The sequence below is a fragment of the Orbicella franksi genome, chromosome 6, assembly GCF_964199315.1.
Source record: "Orbicella franksi chromosome 6, jaOrbFran1.1, whole genome shotgun sequence".
Classification (NCBI taxonomy): Eukaryota; Metazoa; Cnidaria; class Anthozoa; order Scleractinia; family Merulinidae; genus Orbicella; species Orbicella franksi.
In genome coordinates, this window is record NC_138150.1 from 13,441,607 (window position 1) to 13,459,375 (window position 17,769).

Sequence of the window (17,769 nt, forward strand, 5' to 3'; positions counted from 1 at the left end):
GAGCAGTCATGGTACAGTAATGATTTGGTTAATTTGATTAGTTTTTTTGGTTGCGATGCTACATCGATCATGGTAAGATAGCTAAATAGTAAGCCATAAAATGTTTGACTGAACAAACTACAGTAATCTGACACGTCTCCAGGTTAATGTAGATACCATCTCATTTTCTAACAGGCAATTTGATTCGTTCTTTGATACAACCCGCACTGTGATTGGTGTGACACGCGCACATGCACAACTCCCTCACTCACCAATCACATAACCCCTCCAACCCCCAAGAGGTATTTTTACTCAAAATTACTCAAGTTAATTTAGAGACTTTTTCGCATTTTATACAAGTCGTAAGTTTACCTTTTTACACAACACAACACAACACAACACAACACAACACAACACAACACAACACAACACAACACAACACAACACAACACAACACAACACAACACAACACAACACAACACAACACAACACAACACAACACAACACAACACAACACAACACAACACAACTTCACCGAAAATAGAAAGAAAGAGGAAAAAACCTCTGACACATTGAAAGTCTGATTTAATTAAACTGCACTTTAACTTGGTGCCGCACAGTCTTCAAAGAACATCTCAACAGATTTCATACTTTTTACCTTAAAAAATATCGGACTAAAATGAATGTCATCAAACAAAACTATTAAACTGCTACTGCAGAGACGTAAAAACCGTCCAGAAATGAAAGCTTCTTTTTTGTTTAATATCCTGGAAACAATAGCCGATAACTTGTCAGCTCTAATTGAATTTCCTCCCATATAAAAAACAAAAGTGTTAAGTTACCATTTGTTACTCAAGATAGCAAACATCTCGTGGGAAAGAGTGGTGACGATTCGTCCGCTCTAATCGAATTTACTCCCTTGTGAAAAACAAGAGTGTCAACGATTCGTCCGCTCTAATCGAATTTACTCCCTTGTGAAAAACAAGAGTGTCAAATTACACTTTGTAACTAAAAAACAAAAATATCTCGTTATATTTGCATGCAACAAGAAAAAAACAATCGTTACCCGCACTTACTATTGTAAACGTTAGAACTGTTTCAAATCTAAAGTCTCGTCCCCTCTAAAACATGTCCTAAGAACTAGAAGCGACGAGGCGTGACCTCTAATTGAATTTACTCCTTAAGAAAAACAAAAGTATCAAGTTACCTTTGTAACTAAAAATAAAAATATCTCGTTGCATTTGCATACTAATAATTCACGAACTGTTTCAAACCTCAAGGCTCATCTCGTTCATTTAACTAAAATCCTCAGCCTAACCCTCAAAAAATATCGAAGTAAACCCAATATATGAATACTTCCTCCTCTTAAGGTAGTATGGTACCCTCATATGGACCAAAAAGTTTGTTTAAATATGGTGAAGAAAGATCAATTGTGTGCTATTGCACTCAAGAGAAATTAAATTTCTAGAGTTTTACTCAAAATGGTTGCTATGGAAACCAGCCACAGCCTTTTGAGGTAGTGATTTATAGTATTGACGCCGACACTTCCTCCTCTTTTACAAAACAAGATTTGACTGTCAAATAAGCATATCATGTAAGTTTCTGTTTTGTTCTGTGCAATGAACCTAAGTTTTGACAGTTAACTCTTATTTTCAGTGCTTTTTACGGCTTTATTTGGAAATAACGTTATTTTTTACCACACCCAGTGGACAAATCATCTCATGTCACGTGACAGGCCTTAAAATGTTACGATTTTTTGGTTTATGACATCACGACACTATTGGTCTTTGATCAGCCCAAGTTTCGGGAATTCTACTTAAAAACCTTTCAAAGTAGAAATGTTGGTGCGAAGTCAGTCTTAAAAGTTTTCTTCTAAATAGTTTCGTTCATATAAGTTAAAAGTAATCTATATTTTGGTCACGTTCTTATAGTAAACAGTCGTTGCTATGGCCGTTGCCACGTGAAAAAACTTATACCGCTGTGTACTTTCCTTAAATTTCACACTCATCTGGAAGGAAATTCGGCAAGATCGTTTCAGAATGTTTTTGACAAGTCCTCAAGGGTCTTAAGTCTTGTATTTCCAAGAAATTGAATTTTTCATGAACATCACCATATTTTAGGGTATTATACCCCCTTAAAGTGGACATATTGAGTGTTTGTAGGGTCTTTGGGTTTGCACTAGTCTATCACAGAACAAATTGCAAATGGCAAATGCCATGCCAAATTTACCACATATTATTTTAAGTAAAACAAAGCTCTCTTGTGATTTGACCATCACGTGATTGCTATACTGCCCCCCACTGAGTTATTGCATAATGAATAGAAAATTTCTCAATATTTCATAAAATGAAGGGAAATCTAGCCCTTTGTATAGGAATATCATTGCTGGAGAAGCTTAATGATCTTGTGAGGTAAACAACGCACCCAATATGACCTGATTTACCATTACAGGCTCATTCATTTCCCTTATGAAAAGGAACATTTCCTACAACTACGGAAGCTTTTTACAATATAGATGAAAAAATTGGGTCAGGTTAAGGGGTACGGTTAGGTTAAGGGGTACGGTTAGGGTAAGGGTTACCTCAGCTAGGGTTAGGGTTAGGGTTAGGCCTAGCTTTTAGGGTTAGGCTTAGGGGTATGGTTGGCTTTTAGAGTTAGGGTGAGGGCTAGGGCTAGGGTTATGTTAGGGTCAGCATATCAGTTGAGAAATAGAAATAGATATTTGTTTTAAAGGAAAAAATAAAAGCACTTGAGGTTTATTTCGGTAAGTAGCAATAAAAAAATGTTTGCTTTAGTTGAGAACTGGGAGCTAGAAGTTATTGACGTCAGTTAAGGTAGCCAAACATAGGATTTTACACTTCGAGAACGAAACAGTTCTATTTGTTTATAAATACGCTAGAAAAACTACAGGCATAAGATGCTGGGTGCTTGAACGCGATAACAAGTCTTCATTTCACTAATAAAGTGATAAATATGGCAATTTGAGGCAAAGCTTTTCACAAATAATTATACCAATCGAGTTGTGCATGTCTTAAAAGTTTTTTTCTAAATAGTTTCGTTCATATAAGTTAAAAATAATCTATATTTTTGGTCAGGTTCTTATAGTAAACAGTCGTTGCTATGGCCGTTGCTACGTGAAAAAACTTATGCCGCTGTGTACTTTCCTTAAATTTCACACTCATCTGGAAGGAAATTCGGCAAGATCGTTTCAGAGTGTTTTTGACAAGTCCTCAAGGGTCTTAAGTCTTGTATTTCCAAGAAATTGAATTTTTCATGAACATCGCCATATTTTAGGGTATCATACCTCCTTAATCTCCCTATTATTGCGGGGATGACGACTGTTTACTTCACTCCTTCTTAGGTTGTCATATTGCGGTCGACTTTCTCCGGAAAGTGCTATGCTGGTTTAATGCAAAGGAAAATTCTTCCATCACATTAAACTCAAAAGAAATACTCTTCGGAGCAGCTACTGATAACGATAGTAAAGTATAAAAAAACTAAATTTCTGTCTCCTCTATGCCAAATTTTACTTTCATTTCCAGAAAATCAACCAACGTGCATGTAATTGGGATGTTTTTGCCCGGAAACTAAATTTTATGTTGAAAATAGAAGGTTTCGCTTAGTTCAATTTGTCCCCTACTTCTCGCAATAAAAAAAAAAAACCTCGCAAAATTTTTATCTTAGCAATCACGTAAATTGAATAGAATATATCCTGTAGAGATCAGTTGTAATTATATAGTATTATTATTAGTACAGTAGTTACCCGTAAGTGTTGTATGTAGCGTTATGTTAATGTTGAAAAAAAAAAAAAACCGTACATTGTAGGTAAGTTTATCGTAAGTATTGTATTTAAGTAGTTTATTGTAATTAACATGTTATAGGTATATTTATTGTAATAAAAATGTTTGAAAAAAAAAAACAAACAAACAAACAAAAAAAAAACAGCTCAGTAAAACATTTTAGTCACCGTATCTAGTTGCCGGACTGCACTGTTTGCTTCAGAGCTAATATCAAACAAAGGCAAATTATCAATTTTCGGTGACATTTTACTCACCAAAGCACAAGAAAAGTAGCCGAAAATACGCCACCAGAATTACTAACCAACGCACAAAGAAGGTAACCAAAAGAATTACTCTCACAGTTCCACGGTCAGATCGTCCCACTTATAATTAGTTAGATAAATATAGATCACTCTGCAATCCGCGAGTAACCTCGAATGCAAGTTCTGAGTACTGCTTTCATGATCGATCAGAAAGATGAACTGTTTGACACTACCAATATATCCAAAATGGCGGTTCCACCCTGGATTGAGAATGCATTGCATTAATGGACTTACAACCCGACGAGAAGAGTACAACCCCATTATTAATAGAGATACAGGCTCAGACACTCTCGATGTGAGCGAGTTACTGAAATAACTCACCCTTTTCATCTTCCTCTTCCTCCTCTTCTTCGTCCTCATCTTCGTCGCTTGATTCAAACGTGTTGTCAGGAATGTCATAAATTCTAACCATACCCTAGGAAAAGAAAAAAAACGTCGCCAGCAGCCATGCAAATTTACTGGAACAAAACAGTGTTCACATAAGAAATGAGTCCCACAGGACTGGCCTGGGACACCAACATAGCAACAGATTGTTCTGGGAAGCTAATATGGCTGCCGTGACAATATGCGAAAACACTCTACACTACACGATTGTATGACTGCCGTAGAGGCCAACCCTTAAACTATAAAGTAAAGCTATGTTCTGAAATTAACAGAACTACTTGTAAAGTCTCACAAAACGATGGAAAAATGCCATGACACATGAAAAGATGATCAACACAGCTAGCAAAGACCTTCAAGGAAAAGCAACAAAACAGGATAAAACCTACCAGTAATCACAGATTAACTTAGAGCGTTTGATTCGCGGAATGATTTAAATAATAACCAAACTTACTCCAACTTAAATAACAAGGACAGTCCAATTCCGCTCAGTCTAACACTATAATTTTACACCCAGTTTCTTGAACTACCCCAGTTTTCAAAACAAATTTTCGTTTCCCTTGGAGGTTCCAATAATCGGGATTCCACTGCGTTATCAAATACCGTTAACATTTTGTATATGACACGATAATAATACGCGTTGTTAACACGCATTCCAATAAAAATAAAGTTTATAACGTTCTGGCGATAGTTACTCACCTTTAGAGGGTCTTTAAGTATAAGATACTTTCCATCTGGTAATTTCATGCAGGTATCTATGATACAGCGCAGGATTCCCCAGGCATTATCCATGTTTAGAGCTATCTGAGTAGCAAACTCCTTTGGACGGAACTGTTGTGTGCCAAGGATTGCGTGCTTTGATGAATCCAGATAGTTTACCCGAGACACATACCTGTTGGGGACACAATAGCCATTTGACTGAAGTTGTAATCAAAGAACTCTATTTGTAACTAATTTTAATAACCACAAACACAGCATCAGGGGCGGGCATCTCGTTTATCGATACAGCGAGCGTTTACATCGTCACCATAAAGAAATTACAGCAGTAAATAAACAATAAAGCAAAGTTGAAAGAGATACCTTCGAGTGGCTCTTGCATAACTTGCAAAAACGTAAATAGCCTAATAGCCCCTAGGGATTCATCATACCAGCAAGCACGCCTGTTACGCCGTAAAATGTAATAATCGCCGCAAAATGTAATACTAACCCAAAATGTAACAACAATCGCCGCAAAATGTAATGCTAACGCAAAATGTAATGAAGTTATCAGCGCGAAATATAATAACTTTCCAACGCAAGATGTAATAACTTTTTTAACGCAAAATGTAATAACGCAAATTGTAATAACTCCTGAGTTGCAAATATGTTCAACTTGGTCAAAAATTAGTGACAGTATCGTGATTCTGACTTTTCGGAACCTGAGTTATAAATAACCTGTACACTAGGTCTACTAGTTTTATTATGAATTCTACACACCCTCGAATCAAAATAAGAAAGATGTTCCTTTGCCATGTTGGTTGAACGAGGAAGGGGTGTGCGTGAGGGAGCAGGGGGACCTTGTTTTGTGTGAAGCTTTGTGAAATTATCCGCAAATGCATGTTCTTTTTTCTCATACAAAGCTAGGGCTGATTGATTTTGCCATTGATTGATTGCCATGAGATTGTTAAAGAAACTTTGGCCTTCCCAGTGAGAGGCTTACCTTAATTTAAATAACACATGATTGAAAGTCAGTGTAATTGCCGTGAATCTCTCCGTAAGCAGTTGGTAAAGGGGTAGATAAAAAGAGAAAAGTGCAAAAGAAAAATTAAAACCCAAATATGTACAAAACAAGAGTATAATACGCAAATTACAGTGCTTAGAAACACCCGAGGCCTTGTCTTCGACTGAGTATAATACGCAGCACAGCGTAAAAGTATATTATAGTACTCTTGAGCGATCTCACTTCCATTTGGGAAGCCCAAGCTTAAAAATAGCCTTAACAAAGAAACACACTCTAGCTTCTCGCTCTACCGGATCGAAAATCCCTTACACCTCATTGGCCCTCTCGCTTCAGGGAGGACCAATAGGAAAGCTACAACTTCGATCCTAACCACAGACTGATATAAAAAGATCACCAAACAACTATTCGAGCGGGAACGGAATCGAGAAACTTCTCTACCTTTCCCTGAGTAACATTGAATTTTAAGTTGTCACGCTCCAAACAGCAGCTGAAGAGATTCATGAAGAATCGAAACCGAGCGGTCCTGCTGAAGCAACTATGATGTCAGACAACGAATTACTGCTAAGTACATCTGGTGACGAGGATGTCGACTACACAGCCCCAAAAACGCCTTCTTACTGTCCTCCAACGGACACCGAAGAACACACGGCGGAGGAAAAACAAAATGATGCTGACGTAAAAGCATCTATACTAAACCTGCGATAATATCATATAAGAGAAACAAATCTCTAAAAGATACGCTCGTTAGAGCGAAAATTTAATTGAAGGCTAAAATGCATCGCTATCGCAATCACGAGGGGAGTCCGTGTAGGCCTGTCATATCTTTTGTTTTGAACATACTTGCAATTCAGGAGTTATTACATTTTGCATTAAAAAAGTTAGCACATTTTGCGTCGGAAAGTTATTACATTTCGCGTTGATAACTTTATTACATTTTGCGTTGATGTTATTACATTTTGCGTTAGTATTACATTTTGCGGCGTAACAACGCCTAAAGTACTTCTACAGTTAACTGGAATCATACATAATGAACATACTCTATTTATGTGTCATCAGCGAAACGTTACGAAATATATTGGCAATCCATATGCTATATGCGTTAAAAACTAGAGAATGCGATTTGTGTCAATTATTCAGGTTTCAAAAGGTCGTGTGCAAACTAGTGAAATAGATTACTATTGAGAAATATCAGAGAAATAATCAAATATAAGTTTTCCTTTTTCCACTCTTCTGCCGTTGATGGCTGGTTTCTTCGCAAGTCCAGTGATCTGTCGAAGGTAACATGGCTAATTTCGAAGCTTGAATTCAGTTACAAACAGTGAAACCTGTATTTAGCGGACCCCATATTAAGCGGACACCATCTATTAAGGTTACAGTATACCTTCAGGGGTGTCTCGCGCGCAAGCGATGTAGCGCGTGCAGTTTAAGCTGTAGATACCTAAACCCCTATATCAAATTAAAGCTTATGCCGGGAGCTGGCTATCAAACTATACCAACAATTTTGAAAGAAAATGAATCGTCGAATTTTTCACGACCACTAAATGCGAGGGCCCGAATCACCTTTCGAAAGCTACAAGTCAAAGCGAATTTCGTTTTTCGCCAATTTAATTTTTTCCTCGGTTTCAGGGCCCAAAGCGCTTAAAAAACGTGTCTGCGTTTTGGCATATTCGATTGCAGTAAAAAGTTACAGAACATTTTCGAAATAGGATTAAAAAAATGTGGAGTGATCGTACAAAAATCGCTCTCGAAGAAAAAGTATTTCGAAATTAACAATTCCCAGACACGCTTTTGTAGTTTATATGTTAAACTAGCCACTGTCCAAATTTAAGAGCAATTGAACAAATTCCCTTTGAGTTATAACTCTTTAAAGTGTCTGCTTCAAGTGAAAAAATTTATTCGAGAAAACAGCGCTAAGAAAAATCTTCTGCTTCGCGAACAAACTCCGCCCACAAACGCCTTCAACTGGGTTCTCAGGTAACTAAGCCAATCAGTGCAGGGAAAGTTTACTGCCGTTAACCGCCTGGTGAAATTTACGCGCGAATATCTAAAAAACTCTTGTGTTTTGCAATGCGCTCAAGGAACCGAAGGCAGAGAGATAATTTTTCTGTAGCTCGGTTTTTCTTGAAGCTGGTCTGGCAAAATGGGGAAGACTAAAAAGGATACGAACGTTAGAGTGGCTGAGCGAAGGAAACAAACAAAAGACAGCGCGGAGAGCAACTGTGTGTGGGCAACTGTGCATGGATAATATTTCAAATGGTCTCAATGAGTCCGACGATTCGTCGATATCGGACTCATCAGAAGAGTCTCTGTCAGCATCCCTGTTATTGCTGTCAAGTTCCGAAATTTTTACAGAACCTTTCTTTTCTCTCACCACGAATATTTGCCCGCCTTATACGATAACTATAGCTTCATACGCGTGGCGAACTTTCGCTTCTTCACTCATTGATGTATTTTCATTCGTTCTTCGCTGTTTTCGCTTTTTCGAACCGGTCCATGGTTTAAACGTGGTCTATGTTTACTTATAACTTAATAGAGACACGCCTAATATCAAAAATGCTGGGTAGTCGGAACAACAATGCTGATCAACTGAGTAGTCAATTCGTGACATCCATATAGGTAATTCCCGCGAAAATCGTCTCGGTTGATTGCATACGCGCCATAGGGCTGTCAATCAAGAGGTAAACTTTTACTTCCGGTGAAAACGTAAAACCGCCATTTCTCCGCCAATATTTAGCCTTTTTCAAAAATTTTTTTTCAGAAATTAGAGATTATTCTTCGACCTCTATTTTGACCCAAAAATCCAAATTTGAAGAAAATTGCCGACCCGAAGGTATACTGTAACCTTAAGTGGATACCAGCTTGAGTCCCTAAATTTTCTTCCCACTTTTACAATAAGCGGACACTTCAAGGGCTTTTTACTTCTGAACGCTCAGCTCAGACTCCTTTAACATTGTTCAGCGATGTCGTTTTTAAGGTAAGTAGATTACTCCAAATTGATGCATTGACTGACTGGACATTCTCCTATGTGCAGTCTTTGATCTTACACTGTGTTACACTGCGTTACAAAAAGGTAATAATTAAGTATTAATGCATAATATATTAGAACCTGTTTAGAGCGGACACTGTCCGCTCAATACGGGTTTCACTGTACTCTCCGTTTTGCCTTCTTTACAGGTCAAAACAATTTTTTTGCTGGTTCGTTTGTATTTTTCTCAGATTCTCCATTGTATTATCTTGAACTGTGTGAAGTCTCAGTACGGGAAAGTTTCTACTAGTATTCCACTTTGAGAAATAATTCTATGCTTTTCCTTCAGTATTATCGCTTTGTCTATTTTTTGTTAGTTTATCCAATATCTAATCTTGAACTGTGTGAAGTCTCGCACAGAGTTGCTGACCCTTTTTTTTTTTGCACTTTTTGTTGACATGAATCGAAATGAATTCAGTAGCATCTCTCTTGCACTTTTCTGCAGTATTTTCTGTTGTTAGGCGGTTGAAAGAGACTACGATACAGCTTTATCTATAGTTTTCTCAGTTTTTCCACTGTGTAATCTTAAATTGTGGGACGTGTCGCTCGGCACTGCAGAGTTTCTTTTTGGCAACACAATCGGAATAGTTCTTCCCTTTAAAGATTAGATAGCCGCTAATGCAGTCCGCCGTCACTTTACAGCCAATTTTTGAGATCTTAAGCCGAAGGAAATTAGGCCGAGTATTGTAAGTCAGCACTGCGTTGTTTATAAATTTGTATGTGATCTGTGCGATGCAGATTATGTTGGTTATACAGCCCGACACCTTCATCGACCCATTGCCGAACACAATTCGGCCATCGGTAAACACCTTTAAGAAGTGCACGGCGACAAAAATCTTCTTAATGAGGACCAATTTCGTGTTCTCAAGAAGTGCCACGGTAAATTTAACTGCCTCGTTTACGAAATGCTATTCATCAAGGAACAGAGGCCTAGCCTTAACACTTAGAGTGACTCCATCAGTGCTTAACTCGTTGTTTAGCTTGTACATATTTTTATGTTACCTTTCTTTTTAATGAACTATTGTTTTTCTTGTATTTATAGAATATTCATGCTGTTTTTCTCACTTGATAAACACGTCCGAGAAGATCGAAATGTCGTGTATTTTTAACCGTTTAAAATTTCTTACATGTTTTTAAGAAAAGTTTCTTCGCCAGTTTTTTTACCTAAAAGAAAGTTGTTAGTGTGTTTTTGTGTAGACTGATTTTTGTTTTTGTCCCAGACAACTGAGTCAACAGTTCAGTTGGTAGAGCACTTGGCAGCATCAGAGTGGTCGTGGGTTGGAATTCAATTCATTCCTGAATTGTTTTGCCAATTCATTGGCATCCAGAAGCAAAAATGTACAAACAGTAAACAACAAAGGCATAATTAGAAACAACAGCCTGCCAATCACATGTGTTACAATCTAGATGCAAGCAAGCCCTTATATCGATTTACTACTTAAAACAACTAATACTTTGGATACCAGGCAGGGGAAAAAAATTGAAATCCACTTGCCAAGTGGGCCAGTAAATTTCAGTTTTCACTTGCCCCCACTTAAATGTTACGCTCCGCAAGGCAGCCAGTATGGCAATCAGGGGACAAATGCGAACAAAGTATGCTTGGATCCCAACTAATCCATGTTTTCAAATCAAATTTTTGCTCATTTTACTCATTTTTTTTAAAATAGTTTCTTACTGGAAATTGTCATTTATCAAGCTGACATTTTTATTCAGGTTCTCAAGACTACTGAGACTAATTTCACTTGTCCAGTGGACACTGAACTTCTATTTTCAATGCCCAAGAGTAAAATTTACTTTCCCAGGCAATCAGACCCGAGTTTTTTCCTGCCCTGTTGTAGTTAGGTTTTTGATCTGGACTATATTACGTACTCTCTGTACAGGTACTGCCTAAGTAAATAAAAAAAATAGTAATTATCCCAAAGAAAACGAACCATATTTAGTCAAAATCAAGAAATAAGACACAATCATGTAAAGTATTCCCCTACCCCTACAAAAAATCTGTCTTACCCTAGTTTGAGGTACTCTGATCCAGCTAGTATAGAACTAACAGTCCACTTAGCCAGTTTACAGCTGTTATTTCTCAGTTCTGTTGCTAGTACAGCACCCCGCTGTGAGTCTAGCTTCTGACGCCAATCAACACCAATTGCCTGAAGAAAATACCATAGTCAAACACTAAACTGAGTAATCTAACATAAACACAGTGACACTCTTGCCATCGAGGGGGAGCGGACATAGTCTTCCAAAGCACAGAAAAATTCTGATGTCAGCTTGTTTGCCATGAGGACATAAACTACTTCACAATTTACTTTCGAGGCTTCTATTGCTGGCTTGTGAAACAAATAGAAGTCAGCTAAGTCAACCAAGTGGGTGGTAAAGGGTATTTTTATAAATCAGTAGTTCTTTTTCTAGTTAATAGTGATATGTCAGTAGCCGTGCACAGTGATTTCCAAAAAACAATCATTTCCGTGAAATTAGAAATAAGTGTCATTCTCATCCCCAGAAGCCGTGCTTCTTTTGGTCAGCACCAAGAATCGCGACCTCTGGCTGGATCCAATTTTCTGCGCGTGCGCAGAGTATTTCTTTCGTATTCTCAGCCAATCAGATTTGTCAGAATTGACTCTGAGCATGAGCAGAGTCACGGGAAGTCCGGGAATCGCGGACTTCCGGTGCTGGACTAGGCCAGATTGATTCTTTGATTCTTTGATTATGTCTTCTGTTACTTTTGGGTTAGCGTGATAAACATTGGATAACCATGAAAGCCAATTGGTGGAATGTGGTCTTCTTTGTGCTGCGTCCAGCAAGACTGTGCTTTGGACATTAAGTTTCACAACCTATAAGTTTCGTAAGTTCGTGTGAAAAATGTTCCCCTCTCTCGTGAAACGTGAAATCAGTATCTTACTTTCCATTAACTGTGAACTTTAATTGTATCCTATACATAGCTGCTTATTTTTTTTCAGTCGTATGGTTGTTATAGGCAGCTAATACCATATTTGTAAGCTTCAAATTAATGTATTCTTCTTCTTCTTTATTTCATTTGTTGGTATAAATAAATGTTGTTGTTGCTGTTGTTGTGAATGGACCTTTGTTATTTTTCATGAAACGTATTCTAGACACCCCCCAGTCCCCCCACCCACCCACCCCCACTTTACCACCTTCAACTAGGCTGGTTAAACAGGTTACTAAAAAGGGTTACTGATCTATTATACATAAAGAATAACATGTTCTGAGATTTTGCTTTATCCTTTTTGACAAGGATACAAAGAAAGAAGAAACTGAGAACTTAGGAGTCACAAGCAACCAGCAACTGCTAACTGCCAACATCTAGCCTTGAATACTGCCACTCTGTATGTTAAAAATGTGAATGTTATGCTAAGGATACCAGTAACTGACAATGAGCATTACATTTTTTACATTTTCCGAACTTTTCGAATTTTAAAACAAAGAAAGACTGAAAAATGTTAACATTGCATGTCATTTCATTTTAAATGATAATGCAATCAATGTGTCTGGATTATACATCACACCCAGCTGGTAAACGACCCAGGCATGCGAAAAGATCTAGATGTTACTGTTCCTCAAATATGTGGTCACCACAAGTATTGATAAACTTGCAGTGTGTAGCTTTTGAGGACTAAATCTAATGAAGGAGACATCATGTACAGGCTTTGTTTTCCTTTTTGTTCTCTTGTGCCTGTCTTTGTTCTTTAGTTGTAAGTTCGAAAGCACAAGACACAATGTCAAAGCGATAAAAGATAGCTAACTACTTCATATACGGCGAAATGTGACGTTACGCTCCAATAGTTTCAACGAATTCTCCTCTCCTCAAGTGAAAAGCGTAACCAAATCGATATGTCGCCGTTACTCGTTAGTCTCCTCGAGCGGGTTCCCGAGCAGTCAAAGCAAATATTTGGATCAATCCTCTTCCAACGAATATTGACGTCGCAGAATCTTCGTATTACGAAAATTAGCGTTACTTGAAATTCTAAGCAGCGTGGTTCTTAATTGAAGAGTTCGACAAGGGTGAATATTTTTGCTTTACGCGGTTTATTTCATAGCGTCACTTCATCCGAGATTAGCGTCATTACGAACGTTACCGTCCTTTTAAGACATAGTGAGTCTTCGTGAAGAGATCTAGAGACCAAGACATATTTTGTTTTCACGCTGTTTCACAGAAGGTGTCGTGGTGAGTAAACCAGCGCTTTCTATCTTTTATTAACCTTTATTATGTTTTTCTTAAGAGATACTTTTTTACTATGCCACGGCTTTCGAAGTTCTCGTCAATGTGGAGGACTGAAATACTTTAAAAGATACTTTCCAGCTTTAGATCGATCTCGGCCCTAACTGGATACAAACTGGATATCCATATTTGCTCCCCATTCTTTAAGACAAGTAACATTGTAATTATTGATCCTTAATTAATTTGGTTGTCGTGTTAAAAATATGGTTGGAGAGTCAGATGCTGATTATATAGCCAATTTATAGTCACTTTCAGTAACTTTTAACTTCAGAAGCAGTTCCTCAAATGTAATACATTCATCTTCTTTCATATCATTTATTCTTTTAAGAGATTTCCAAGTGTCTTTGTGTTGTTTTATGTTGGGTCGAGGTGTATTATTCTCTAACGGATAAAGTATTTCAGTTGCCCTCATAGGTGGTTTTGGGTAATTAAATCAACATTCATTCTTTGATTTCTTTCTATAGGTATGAGAATGCCTGCGAATCAGCCTATCAACCAGCTTTTGCAGTTCCAGGTCATTAACTGGCAATTGACAACAAATAATGTTATCAATAAACTCCGTAACAATAGCATCATCATCAACTCCAAATACCTGGTGCATTTTCTAACCACATAAGCATGTGAATGTGAGGTGAACCTCGTTGCTGGTATTCCTCTCTGTAGAACCAGTCAGAAATGTTTCCTAATGTTAGTGCTTCACCATTTTTTCTGACATACCTGTTTCCATGTGTATGTTAGTTCATTTTGAGACATATTCATGCTATGGCACTCAGGAAAAATTAGCGAGGGTGAGGGAAAATTACGACAAAATAAAAAGGCAACAAAGTATAAAAATGGCAGAAAGAAACAGCTGATACTCTACTTTGCATAAAAATTTATCCTGACATACCTGTTTCTCGTTGGATGTACGTTAGTTCATTTTGGGAAATATTCGTGCTGTGGTGCCCTGGAAAAATTAGTGAGGGCGAAGGAAAATAACGATGAAATGAAAAAGCAACGAAGTATAAAAGAGGCAGAAAGAAACACCTGATACTCCACTTCGTATAAGAAAATATCAATACTGATAAAACCATTTCTTACGCCTGCATGGGGCATACAACACTACACTAATTCTAAAGCTTTTCAACCCAATAACAGGAATTACAAAACGGCAAAATACAAAGATATATTTACAACCCACAATTACATTAGTCACAAGAAATTTCTCAGGACATAACAAAATCTGCATGTAAACTATCAATTTTCAGTATCCACCCTGCACTAGACACATGTTCGCATTGCGGACCTATTTTTATCCTAGTCATGCAATTTATTCCTTTGTAAAATAAAAACGTATCGTCATGCGTGCATTTAAGTCATCATTTTCCAAATTGAAAACAATTTTGTCACTCACAATTACAGACGTTTCCGTCGAACTGTGTTGTAAACAGAGACGTATGTTTTCTTGTACAGAAAAAGCAGCTGAAATGAAGAGCATCCTACATCACTGCATTACGTATTTTTGACAGGGGTGTCATTAAAGGGCCGGCAGCCCGCAAAAATCAACTGATGGCTATTTTCATCTCATTGTACCAGTATTGATGATGAAAGTCTTACAGTTATTAAAATACCATCGGAAAAAACCTGTAAAGAATCCGTTTCCCAGTTTTATGGACGTTAGCGCTAATTGTTTCTGCGCATCCTTACTGCGCAGATAAATTCACACGCCACGTCATGCATCGAGCGCGCCCTAAGTAATAAAATGAACAATGATAGGGCAGATGGCCATTGCCATAACTTTGCCTGGATCATTGATGGATTATTTTCTCTACCGATTTTCTACGTTTAGCGAAAAAATGAAGAAAATATATCGATGAGAAGTTTGAATGTTTTGCAAAATGCACCATCGAATTCCATTCTTCTTACAATGTAGCTCTTCGTTTGTCTGTGCGGCAGTTTCAAATACCTCTTGAAGGGTTAAGTTTTGTGAAAACGTTGGCAACATTTGGAATTATTAACGCAACAGATTAACTTATACAAAATATTACATGCACTAGGATAGTTTGTCTCCGTTGATTCATCTTTGTTATTTTAAGCTAAAAACCCTGGAGGCCACGCTGATTTACACGCGCCAATTTTTCAAAATCAGACTACTTTTCCACAAGCTTTATCTCTGAAAGGAAGTCCGTGACCCCCATTAGATTATCTGTCCGCAGTAGAAGTTTGAAGAAAATCTATCGAGTAGAACATTTTCGCACAAACGTCCTCAAGTCGCAATCGATACATATTTTAACAGTTTAAGACGTATGAAACGATTCCACAGTCGGAGCTTGCTTGATGCTCCTGCGATCGTCCTGGAATACCAGGGACATTTTCAGTGAATACTTCCCAGTCACATGCGTAATCTAAAACACATGGAGTCTGCAGCAAAGGAGTAGCTATGGACATGAGGATCTTGATCAACTTCACGGAGCTGCTTCACGGTTTGCGCATCTTGAAAAGTTTAGCCTAAATGTTTCAAGTTCGTCGTTTGCACTCCGTGTTAATCTTCTCCATCCTTAACCATCATTATTATTGTCTCTTTCATGGTGTTTTCCTATCTTAGTAAACAACTATTTTCAGGTTTCCTTCAATTTAAAGGTAATTTTGCAAGTGGCTAAAACAACTCGAAATGCCGTGACTGAGCTAGCTCCTTTGAAGGATAGAACGCGTAGTTTCCACTGCCTTCTCGGTTGCAGACAAAGAAAAGGGTTCTGCCACCAAATTTGGAGCCCGAAGAAGAAGACACGGAAGAAGTCGCACTTTTAGAAAGTGACAAGTGGAAGACAGGGAAGAAGTGCCAAACTTGAAACGAAATCAAGAACAAATAGCGACCTCAGTTCCCTAGATGCCAGTGCCTTCGTACATACATAGTACATATATACGTTTTATTTAAATACGGTAGAGAAATTAGTTATATTACAAGATAGAGATAAAGAAAAACAAACTGTTTAAATGTTTGCCCTGTGGGAGTACAAGGAGGACATTAGGTGATTGATCTCATTTTTAAAGTTAATAAAAGATCTAATGGCTCTGTCTGACGTTAGACAGAAGACTATTCAACAAACGAATGGTGCTTGGGTAGAGCTAGTTTGTTTTCAATATTTCTACGTCCATAATTCGTGCTGAGGGGTTTAAAAAGGCCTTTCTGGTAGTCCAGAGTCTGAACATTCATAGTTTTAAACATAATTTCAATTTTTGCTTTTTCCTTCTGATATAGAGAGTATCCCATCCTAACTTACCGCAGAGGGCTGTAGCGCTAGATCATGTTCGAATGACAGACCAACTGACCAAGAGAGTGAATTACTTCTTCCTCAACTAACTGCTATAACTCATTCTAGCTACGATATCACTCGTTAAACATAGGCACGCAAGGCGTGCAAGAGTTTTTTTTTTTGTGTGAAGTTTCGGAGATAGGAGCATTCATGGAGCTGTTTACAGTAATGATTTGGTTAATTCGACAAGTTACTTTGGTTGCGGTGTATAGCAAGAAAGAAACTGGGAATTTATGATGCACGTACGATGTTACATCGGTAATGGTAAGATAGCTAAATAGTAAACCATAAGATGTTTGACTGAACAAACTACGGTAATCTGACACGTCTCCAGATACCATCTTATTTTTTTCTTTGATTCGTTCTTTGATAAAACCCACACTGTGATTGGTGTGACACGTGCACATGCATAACTCCCTCACTCACCGATCACATAGCCCTTCCAACCCCCAAGAGGAATTTTTGCTCAAAAATACTCTAGTAAAGAGACCTTTTCGCATTTTATACGAGTCGTAAGTTTACCCTTTTTACACAACACAACACAACAACACTACTTCACCAAAAATTGAAAGAAAGAGAAAAAAACCTCTCTGACACATTGAAAGTCTGATTTAATTAAATTGCACTTTAACTTAGTGCCACGCAGTATTCAAAGAACATTTGAGCAGTTTTGATACTTTTTACCTTTAAAAATATCGGACTGAAAAGAATGTCATAAAATGCCCATCAAATAAAAACGAACTACTACTGCAGAGACGTAAAAACCGTCCAGAAATGAAAGCTTTTTTTTGTTTAATATCCTGAGAACAATAGCCGATAACTTGTAAGCTCTAATTGAATTTCCTCCCATATAAAAAACAGAATTGTTAAGTTACCATTTGTAACTAAAGATAGCAAACATCTCGTGGGAACAAGTGGTGACGATTCGTCAGCTCTAATTGAATTTACTCTCTTGTGAAAAACAAGAGTGTCAAATTACCCATTGTAACTAAAAAATAAAAGTATCTCTTTATATTTGCATGCAACAAGAAC

General features: G+C 37.6%; 1 protein-coding gene across 5 annotated transcripts in view; it reads right to left on the reverse strand.

The window, feature by feature from the left end:
• Window positions 1-17,769, reverse strand: part of LOC145489641 (eukaryotic translation initiation factor 3 subunit D-like) — a 333,976-nt gene that overhangs the window by 241,612 nt on the left and 74,595 nt on the right. For 4 of the 5 annotated variants that reach the window (XM_081468661.1, XM_081468663.1, XM_081468664.1 and 1 more), the window contains 3 exons: window positions 11,215-11,354; window positions 5,162-5,354; window positions 4,403-4,496 (listed from right to left, as the gene is read on the reverse strand). In XM_081468661.1, the coding sequence (XP_081324787.1) occupies window positions 4,403-4,496; window positions 5,162-5,354; window positions 11,215-11,354 (427 nt within the window). Of the gene's footprint in view, window positions 1-1,361; window positions 4,497-5,161; window positions 5,355-11,214; window positions 11,355-17,769 lie in introns of all 5 variants that reach the window. The other variant, XR_014049614.1, reaches the window with a different exon arrangement.